This window comes from Manacus vitellinus, unplaced genomic scaffold (genome assembly GCF_001715985.3).
Source record: "Manacus vitellinus isolate BGI_N305 unplaced genomic scaffold, ASM171598v3 scaffold_58_pilon, whole genome shotgun sequence".
Classification (NCBI taxonomy): Eukaryota; Metazoa; Chordata; class Aves; order Passeriformes; family Pipridae; genus Manacus; species Manacus vitellinus.
In genome coordinates this window covers 1-10,201 of record NW_021940671.1, presented here as the reverse complement: position 1 = coordinate 10,201, position 10,201 = coordinate 1, and the positions used below count along the sequence as shown (strand labels likewise).

General features: G+C 52.2%; 1 protein-coding gene across 1 annotated transcript; it reads left to right on the top strand.

Moving 5' to 3' along the window:
- Positions 1-2,326: 2,326 nt before the first annotated feature.
- LOC103762904 (derlin-2) lies at positions 2,327-7,648 on the top strand. Its single transcript, XM_018081979.2, is given in 8 exon segments — positions 2,327-2,519; positions 2,522-2,535; positions 2,641-2,706; positions 3,357-3,430; positions 3,936-4,029; positions 5,446-5,641; positions 6,102-6,192; positions 6,732-7,648. Coding segments are annotated over 8 exon segments (840 nt in total). The 3' UTR covers positions 6,844-7,648.
- The last annotated feature ends 2,553 nt before the right edge of the window (positions 7,649-10,201 follow it).

The following is a 10,201-nucleotide window of genomic DNA, read 5'->3' as shown; positions in this document are numbered from 1 at the left end:
TTTCTGTTCTGGCAGTACCCTCTTGCAGCTGAGACAAAGAATTTAGCTTTGCTTTTTCGGGTTTTTTTATCAGATTCTGTAATTCTATAGAAGGCATCGCTACAAAGATGTGTAATGCAAACTCAAATATGTGGCTGGACTGATGAGAACTTGTGAAAGGACATAATTCAAAAAACCCATAAAATGTGACACAGACTGTAATAAAGACTAAAGCTGCCCTGGGCATACTGTAGTGCATGAAGTCAGCTTGGCTGAGCTCCGATGGGAGTGAGATCATGGGCAGAAAGCAGCCTGGGAACCAGGGGTGACACTGGGATTTGTCTGGCCTCTTCCAGTGGGAGCTGGTGAGCTTCCCAATGCACTTCATCACTTCTCCCCCTTCCCCCACAAACCTTAGAAAAGAGGCCTTAAGTAGAAGCCTGGACAAGTAGAGTTCTCCAGTTTTGGCTGGCAAACAAGGGAAAAGAAGAAAATTGAGTAACTGATGCCTTTTTTTTTAGATTTTATGCAATGTCTGTTTTGCACATAGTCCTCCACAGTGAATAAATGGGATTGTCCATCTGGATTCTCATCTCTGGGGAGCTAGTGAGACTGAGCTCTAGGATGAAGGCCTTCCAGCAGAGAGGCTCCCAGTATTCATCTCCAGCCTTGATTCAATCAAGGGGCAGGAATTCTAGTGCTTGAATTCAGCTTCTGTCTGGCATCCCCACTCAGTGAGCACAGACAGGAAACCTCTAATTACCCACCCAAAGGAGCAGGATATTTATTCATGTATTTAATTCATTAGTCATTTATTGGCTCTCAGTTCTTCAACTCCATTGCCCATCCTGCTGGGGCTGGGAGTTCTGTGGCACGCTGGAGGGCTGAGCTGCAGCAGCAGGGCATTTGGGCTGAAAGAGCCACATGAATATAGGCAGGCCTTTGCAGAGCTCCTGGCCCAGTGAGTTTCCCTGAAAGCTCAGCTCTCCTCACCTCTTCAGAGCTGTCACATCTATCCCAGTTCCCACCAAAAGCCTGTAACAACACAGCCAAGCTTATTGACACTGCTGCAGTTCAAGTTCCATGTTCCCCCATGCTCAACTCCATTCCCAGGATCCCTATAACACAGCTACGATCTGAAGGAGTTTTCTCCTTTTCCCCAGCACAGTGACGTAGAGATGGCTCTCAGCACTGCAGTGCCTGGGGTGTTCAGGAACCCAGTCCCTGGTCTCACAGGCACCCACGGGACTCTCTCTTCTTCCCTCTCTCCCCCAGTATGTTGCTTTAACCCCATGTCCTGTCATCTTCCAGCTGGGTTTTGTTCTTCATCAAAGGGCAGTCAGGGCGGAGGTGGTGGAAGACACAAAGACTCCCTCCTCCGCCAGTAATTTAATTTCCCATTTAAACTGAGGGTTTAAAGGGAAATCTCAGGGCTCATTAAGGCTCTGATGACAGCTTAACCCTCTCCTGCACAAACCCAACACGAGGCTCACTCCTTGTCTAAAACCAGGGTGGCTGTAACATTAGACCCGAGTCCTGAGCAGTGCAGGCAGCTCCGGAAAGCACAATCAGCACGAGTGGAGGATGTCAGGTTGCTGTCGTGTGTCGTGTCCTACAGGCGGCAGACGCTCCGCTCTCTCTTGAGGGCTGAATCCAAGTGCTGCTGCCGCTCCACAGAAAAACAGGAGCATCTGCTGGGACCACGCGTCCCTTGTGGTCTCAGCGACCTTGTGCGACCTTGACAGGCCGGGGCGATCTCGGGGAAGCGCCTCACTGCTTCCTCCAGGAAGCAGGAGAGGTTTGGCAGGAATTACTGACAACCCAAATCCCTTTGTGTCTTAGTGATGACAGGACTCTCCTGATGAGCGAAGCAGCCGGCACCGCCGCCCCTTCTCCCGGCCCAGCTCCGCAAGGGGTCTCTCCTCAAACAACGGTGTGCGGGAAACACGCTGGAGCCGGGCTTCTCGGGGGGCCGCCGCGGGGCCGGAGCTGAGCCGGGTAAGGAACTGGGCGGAGGCACTCCGGGCAGGTCCTGTCCGGGCGGCGGGGGTCAGCGTGCACGGCAGCCACGAGCACCAGGTCGGTGGCTCCCCTTCTCTGGCCGTGACGAGCCGTCCTTCAGGCGCGCGGACGCTTTCATTCGGCGCGCCGCATCGGCGTGGGGGCGCTGCCCGGGGGCGCGTACCAACGGGGGGGCGCACGCGGGCTCTCGTGGGCGGCCACCGGGTCGTCTCAGGCGGTCGTCCTCAGGCGGGTCCGTCCTGCAGGCGGCGTCCTCGGGCGGGTCGTCCCCCCGGCCGTTCCGTCGCGGAGGGGTCGCTCGGGTTGGGCGCGCGCGGGGCGGGGCATGAAGGCGCGCTCCATTGGGCGGCGCGCGCAGGTGTCGGCGGGGATTTGCCGGAGCGCCGCGGGGCGGGGGTGGGGGGGCGTTAAGGCGCCGCGTCCCCGCCCTGGAGCGGCGCGGCCATGGCGTAAGGGCTTCGCGCAGGAGTACCTGGGCATGCCCGCCGTGACCCGCGCGTACACCACCGCCTGCGTGCTCACACCGCCGCCGTGGTGAGCGGGGACCCCGCCGGGGGCAGGGCGTGGAGGTTTGGGGGGGAAGCAGGGGGCTAGCTGAGGGCGGCGGGTGATGGCAGCTGCTCTGCCTGTCTCCCACAGCAGCTGGAGTTCATCACCCCCTTCCAGCTGTACTTCAACCCCGACCTCATCTTCAGGAAGTTCCAGGTGAGGCCCTGCCCGGGATTTGGGGCCCTCGTGCCCCTTCACGGCGAGGGATGGATGTGACAGGCCAGGCCGTGCGTGTCCCACTCCCCAGGGTGGACAGGGAGTGCTGTGTCATCCCAAGGGGTTCCTTTCCCACTACTCCAGCCTTCCCTGACCAGTGTGGGCTGGGTCACCGGCACAGTGTGCCTTCTTGTCGCAGGCACCTGGATGGAGACAGCTCCTTCCAGCCTTTCCCTGCCACACACCATCTTGACATTTCCTTTTTTCCTTTACTCAAAGCCCATCTCCCCCTTCTCTGTGACACTGGAGCAGTGTGGGAGCTGCTGTCAGGCTGAGTAGGGAAGGCTTTATTGTAGAGGGGCATGAACAGTGATTTACTTTGGCCCTGGGTGCTGAATTGTAGTTGTTCATCCTTTCCAGAAACGTAGAGAAATCTTTCCCACACCTGAGAAGGGGAGACACTCTGATGTGAGCAGTGAAGGGAGGTCCCACACAAGGGTGGAGTGGAGCTGTCTGGTGTCCTGGGGTAGTTGTGAGTGGACAGGTGCATGACTGGGCATCCCCCCTGGATAGGGCAATGGGCTGCTCTACATGTGACAGGGAGAGACCTCTCTGTCCACCTCCTCTTCTCTCTCCTCTCTCTTTTTCAGATATGGAGGCTGATCACCAACTTCCTCTTTTTTGGGCCCCTGGGATTCAGTTTCTTTTTCAACATGATATTTCTGTATCCTTTGGTCTCAGTGAAGCTCTCTGCTCCCATTTTGGCTTAGATGCAATTCCCCCCCATCCATCTTCCTCCCCACGCTGACTTGCCTTGGCAGCAGTTTGGGGCTGTCGGTTCTTCCCTTGGCTCTTTTGGTCTGAATTGAAGCCATTCCCCTGACAACTGTGCCCCCCTCCTGCCCCTCCATCTCTGCTTGCTGTCGGGCAGCCCTTACTAAAAGGCTGAGGGAGCTGGCAGTGCTGCTGTGGCTCGTGCTGGAGAGCAGTGCCTGTTCCTGGGGTGAGCTCTGGCTGGAGCACAGCAGGTGCTTCTTTCTTTCCCTGGGATCAGTGGTATGAGGCGAAGCTTGCACTGTTCTGCTTGGGGGCTTGGACACCTGGCTGACAGCTTCTTGGGATGAAATAGCTTGCAGTGGCTTATTCCCCCAAAAGTCACGCTGTGGGGACACAGGGTGGCCAGCTGTTAATTTCCTATACTGCAACCCCTCCCTTCTCTCCTACTCCAGGTACAGGTACTGCCGCATGCTCGAAGAAGGCTCCTTCCGTGGAAGGACGGCTGACTTTGTCTTCATGTTCCTCTTCGGAGGGTTTCTCATGACAGTATCCTTTGGAGTTGGTTGAGGCTCTTTGGTGTCTTCTGAGATGCTGTTGGTAGCGTAGGGCTTGTCTGCTACCTCTCAACATCCCAGTTGTGTTGTGTGGAGCAGGTACCTGCCTGCTGAGCAGCACAGCTGGTTTGTGAACCTTCTTGGTGCCGTGGGGCAGAGGGCCCTGTTGTGCCCTAGGCCTGCCAGGCTCATGCCCTGTGGTGTGGGCGAGCTGAGCATGTGGTGGAGATGCAGCGTCTTGCCGTATGGCACAGCTTGTGCTCCTCGTCTTGCCCAGCCTTGTCTTGGCCTGTGCCTCACCCAGTGTGCTGAGAGCAGAAGCAAAATACAGGGAAAGCTGCCCTTGATTGTGTTGGTGTCTGCAGAAGTGCTGGTGCACCTGGCAAGGGGCTGGGCTGCCTCATCCCCAAAGAGGACATGTGGCAGTGTGCTGGGGAAGCTCAGCCTGAAAGGAGGCCACATTATGCTCTGAGAACCTGTCCAGCTGTGACAGGGCCACTGTCTGAGCTCTGGTGAGTGGAGCACAGCTACAATTGCATGAAGTTTGCTCAGGAAAGTGAGTGCAGCTGAAGGCAAGAACACAGGGCCATGAGGACAAGGAGTGGGATGTCCCCATACTATTGTCAGCACATCAGGCAGCACGAGCCCAGCACTCTGTCCTTGCTGGAGACATCATCACGCATCTTAAGAAGTTCTTTTCATGACAAAGTATCTCCCTCCCCAGCATAAACATTCTCTGAATGTCTTCTGCTGTCTTATGCAGATGGCTCAGAGCTGTGCTCTACTCACAGAGCTCTGCATGAAGCTGTGTGAGCTCTCATGGCTCTCAGCCACCCTTGGGCGTTTGGCCAGCCAGTCTCCAGGTGCCTGCAGCACCCATGTGCTTGGCCATAGGTGAATTTGGAGTCCAACTACAACAAGGGCAGGGGAATTTTTTGCCTCTGTCTGTCTCCTTGTGTTCTGGAGAAGAGGACTGTGAATTGCAAGAGCCATCTCACTGCTGAAATTCTTCTGTAGAAGGCAGATACTGGATGCAAGCTAGTTGTTAATATGTGCCACTGTCTCAAGTGCTGTAAGGCTGTGAAGGCCCTTCTTTGAAGGCCATTTTGATGTTCCCTTTGTAAAGGTGACTACATGAGCTCCCTGGTCTCTAGTGCTTGTAGACATCAGTTTAAGGAGTGAGCAATCTGTACATACTGTTCCAGAGTGTCTTGTTCCGGAGTGGCAGGGAGGGACATATGTGCAGGGAGGGTGGTGGTCAGTACATCTCAGGCAGCCCAGGAAAGGTTTGGTGGCATGGGCAGTGATCAGCTGCCTCAGTTTGGGTTTCCTAGTCACAAGGCACCCTGTGCTTCCTGGAGGTGGTACATAGGGCAGGTAGGTTTTTCCTTGACTCCGTAGTTCCCAGCTATTTGGACTCTTTGCCAGCCTGTTTTTCCTGGGCCAGGCTTTCACCATCATGCTGGTGTATGTGTGGAGTCGCAGGAATCCTTATATCCGCATGAACTTCTTTGGGCTTCTTAACTTCCAGGCCCCCTTCTTGCCCTGGGTCCTGATGGGATTCTCTCTGCTCCTGGGCAACTCCATCATCATTGACTTGCTGGGTAAGTCAAAGCTGGTGTGTGCTGGGAAACAGGGCACTTTGCAGCCACAGTGCTCTGTTCTCATAGGTGCTACTGGGGCACTGGCACCTCCTCTGGGTTTCACATTACTGAAGATAGTGGGTTTCCTAAAGAGAGCTCACTAGGGTTGCTGGGTGGCTCTTGCTTGTGACCTGCTTTTTGATGTGTCTTCCCCAGAGGCAGAAGTTGGGTGAGCTCTGCCTGATGCTCCTGCTGTGTCTGGTCTCCTGGGTGTCTGGTGCTGCTTTCAGGCTGATGGGCTCCTTGCCTGCTTCTGTGCTGATCACAGCAAAGTGCAGCACCACGGCTCTGGTGGGAGCTGGGCCTGGGTACAACAGCTGAGGGATTCCCGGAGCTTTATCCTGCTTAAGCTCCCAGTAGCTCTGGTTCAGCTGGCACAGGAGTCACAGCTGTGCCTGACCTTGGTGGCTTCTCTCCCCAGGGATTGCAGTGGGTCACATCTATTATTTCTTGGAAGATGTTTTCCCCAACCAGCCTGGAGGAAAGAAGTTGCTGTTAACCCCTGGCTTTCTGTAAGTAAAGCTGATTCCTTCTGGGCTTTGCTGTGTTGCTTCCCAACCTGGGTCACTTCCATAGCAAACTGTGGTCTGTGACCACGTGGGGTGACCACAGGACACAACTGCATGCTGACAGCACCTCAGCTCCACAGTTCATGCCTCTGCTGCATTATTTGCATGTTATATACATGTGTACACAGGGCCCATACAGTAGTTGCTGATACCTTCAGCTTTGCTAGTAGAACTGTTCTTATTGCTTGTGGAAGTGCTAGATGCAGGTAGGATTTTTTTCTGATGTATTTTTGTAGTTTAGGAAAGCAGAATATGTTCTGCCTCATGCACTGAGGATCAAATCTGACCTAGAGATCAAGGAAGGAGAGGTACTGTCATCGTTGCAAAAGAACAGTTGGTGGTGGCACAATAGGCTGGTGGCTGTGGCTCACAGCCAAACCACCTGGAGGGCCAGGGTGTTCCTAGAAGGGCTGGGGGGTGTATCATCCTCAGCCCACTTTCCTAACCTGCCTGCTTGGTGGGATGGGCATGTTCCTTGCCAGGAAGATGGTATTTGACACACCTGAAGAGGATCCCAACTATAACCCTCTGCCTGAGGATCGTCCAGACCACCAACCCAGAGGCCAAGACCAGAATGAGCAGCATCCACAGTAACACAGGGGACTTCTTCATGTGGCCAGATTCCTCTCTTCCGGCTGGACTGCTGCTGTGGCCCAGAGATCCCACTGGAATAACACCAGTTGCCATTCCGACGTGTAACATGTCACTGTCTGTCTGGGTAACCCATCCTCCCCTTGTACCGAGCGGATCCACAGAGCTTTGCACGTGAGAACTGATGAATACTAAAGTGTTCTAGGGACAGGGACTGAAGCTGTGACAGCTCCTCAGTTACTCAGTGGGGAATAAGTGTCAAATGGGGTGTTAAACCAATTACTCCTTCTCTTTCTGTTAATGACTTGCTGTGTGCCAGGTCACTCTTGCCCTCTGTACAAAGACTAATGCACCTGGCCCTCACTGTTGTGAGACCTCTTTGTGGGCTTTCAATGAAGTAGTACTGTACCATGGTAGAATGCAGCTCAGCCTCTTCCTCTCCTTTACCCCACTCCTTTTTTGGTGGTTGTTTCCAAAGAGTCTTTACATTAAAGTCTTTATTTTTCGGCTGTGTGTCCATTTCTGCCAGGGGCAGAGGCAGCAATCCAGCAGGAATTTGCTCAAAACTGCCAGGTTGCTTGGGCTTTTCTTTTCTGGTGGGCAGTGCAAGGTTCAGTCTAGCTGGAAGATGTCCTTCCCCTCTGCTGTCAGCTGGGCTGCAGAGGATGACAAGGGGTGTGGGGGGTGTCTAATGGGAGAAAGGGGTGCCTGGGAAAGGACAGGGGACTGAGCTGGACACTTGATCCAGGCAGTGACTGGAAGCAGCACTTGACACTGGTAATAAAGACTCTCTGCACCTGCAGTGTAATTCCACTGTTGTTGAATTTTTTAGTTCTGAGACTTAAACATCTGAGTCTCAGGGGAAAACTAAACAAACTAGTCCCTACCCTGACGGCTGTGCTAAATGGATTTGACCATTCTTGCTAATGCAGTGCACACTGTGCTCGTACCAGACCTCAAAGCCTTTGGAGTAAATCTGCAAATGTATCTTGGTAACGTTGCTTCTGCTTAGACAAACTTGCCAACCACCACCAAACTATGAAGAGAAGTATGAGTACCCAGCATCCAATTAAGAATTATGTGGGAACCTTGTGGCAAAGGAATATTGAACCACACCTCCCACACTCTCCTCCTCTGTGACTTTCCTGTGAAAACACTATTTCATATAAAAAATAAGATATCATTTGAACAAGCTCTTCTGCTGCACCTGTGTTTCCCTCTCAGAAGAGGCTGAAAGACCCATACAGGTGATTGTTTGTTCTAGAAGACACAGTGGTGCTAAGGGCTAAGCAGTGTCAGACTCAACAGGTACTTGCTGTGTACCTTGCTCACGACCTAATGACACAGAGCTGGTGCCTCAGTCCCTGGAAAGTCTGTCTTTGCAGTCTGCAGAAATGCTTTTAGCTGGGATACCAGATTAACCTAAGGAGTTGTAACTGTAGAGCAAAAAAGCTGCTCCTGGCTGTTCCCCAATGGTCCTAATAATACATGGAGAAAGCTGGCTGAAGTTCCCATCTTTCTGGGAATTGGTCCCTCTGACTGTCTGCCTTGCCCCTGGCTGCTTGGAGGGACAATTCCTACAGCCTCTCTGGGACTGGAGAAGCAGAGGGACATGCTGAAGTCCTTGTGTGCCCATACCTTGTTGTGAACTTTAGGATTAGGTAACCACAAGCTTCACAGCAATCAAAAAAACTGCATCACAGTTCCTAGTTTAAGGCTACAGCAGTTTCACACTTGTTTTAGTCAAATGCCCTAAAGAGGCTGCTGGCAGAAGTCCTTGGTCATATAACAAAGGGAGGCTGAACTGTTCTCAGGCAGACTTCAAGTTTTTATGTCCATGAGACAAAATGTGTGTCATAAGGGAGGCTGAGATGCACCAGGAGTCCCAGGTTTTGTCTTACTTACTTAAATAACCTTTCAACCTCTCGAATAAGGAGTAATGAATAGAGTACCACTCTGGCACGGGAGCCTAGGATAAGACTGAATAATATTATTCCTAAATTGCAAGTTTTTGGTTTCTGCAGACTAACATCTGGAAAAAGTTGCCTCCCACCCAGGAATCAGAACTGGCTCTGTTATTACTCAAGTCTAAACATGATAAATTAAGGCCAAAAAGTGTTTTTTGACTGTGCTAGCAGTGTGGGTGGACCAGCAAGGATCATAAAACCTATGGCTTTATCATAAAGGCCTGAGCATAACTGTCAGGCTGCCAGCAAAATCTGTCCTGCTTGCAACACTCATCAGTTCTGGCAGTGAATGATAGGAACTCCATCAAAGAGCAGGTGCACCTCAATAGCCAGATAGATTCCAATTGCTTTTTAAGCAAACTTGGATTTTTTTTTTTTTAATCTCACTTCAATGGATCTTGTTTTTAAACTCCCCAGGGAAAGACAGGTTGTTTCTAGGTATGCAAAATCCTGACACTGCAGTGCTAAGGGTGTTCAAGACACCCACTTTGCTCTGGGTGCTCTGGGTGCTGCAACTGGCAGCGACATGTGCTGACAGTGACCACAGCAAAGCCCCTGGCTGCAGAGAAGCTGCAGTCTCAGTGACTGCAGGTTTCACCTGCTCTACCAGTTCAGAGACTTTGATGTTTTTCAGATGCAATCTTTACAGAAAACAGGGTTCACCCCACACCAGGTGACAGAAAGGACCGTTAAAGTCTGTGATTTCAGTTAAACTGTTCTACCTTGTCAAGTAAACCAGCTGAACACCTCACTGAGTTCATTACAGACTGTGCCAAGTGTGGTAGCAGACCAATCCTTTAGAGAGTTTGTTAGCTGCTTCTAGTTTTAAGTCTCATTCTCGCTTTCTCCTGCAGCAAAAGGTCTTGGGCGGTTTTACCTGTTAAACAAAGCACTCAGGAAAACTGAATGCAAGTGAGTGTTCAGCATTATACCCAAAAGCTCACAACTTTTCTGTCCTGGGAAACAGGGCTGCTGTCCCCCCTTTGGTCAGCCCCACCCGCCATTGCCGGCTCGCCCCCCCCCAAACCCGTTACAAATTAGGATCCGTAGCAGAGAAAAGGTGCCAGCACAGAAAGTTTTTATACAGTGTTTATACTGGTGTGTGCATCTAAACAAGCCTTTGGGAAACTGGGTTTCACCAGGACATGAGGGAACACACTAAAAGCTTCGTCCAAAAATTAAAATAAGAAGAAAGAATCCCCGAGCTGTCCAGGTGAATTCCCTGATGGAGACAACCCCACTGCAGAGGAAGGGCATGTGCTGCTGCTTGGTCCCTGTGAAACCAAAGTTCCTGTTGGTGAAGTCGAGAGGATTTTCTGATGGTGCTGAGGCCTTAAATGCCAAATTTTAGCATCTGCTCCCACGAAGGAGCCGTCACCTCCGTACATCCCCCG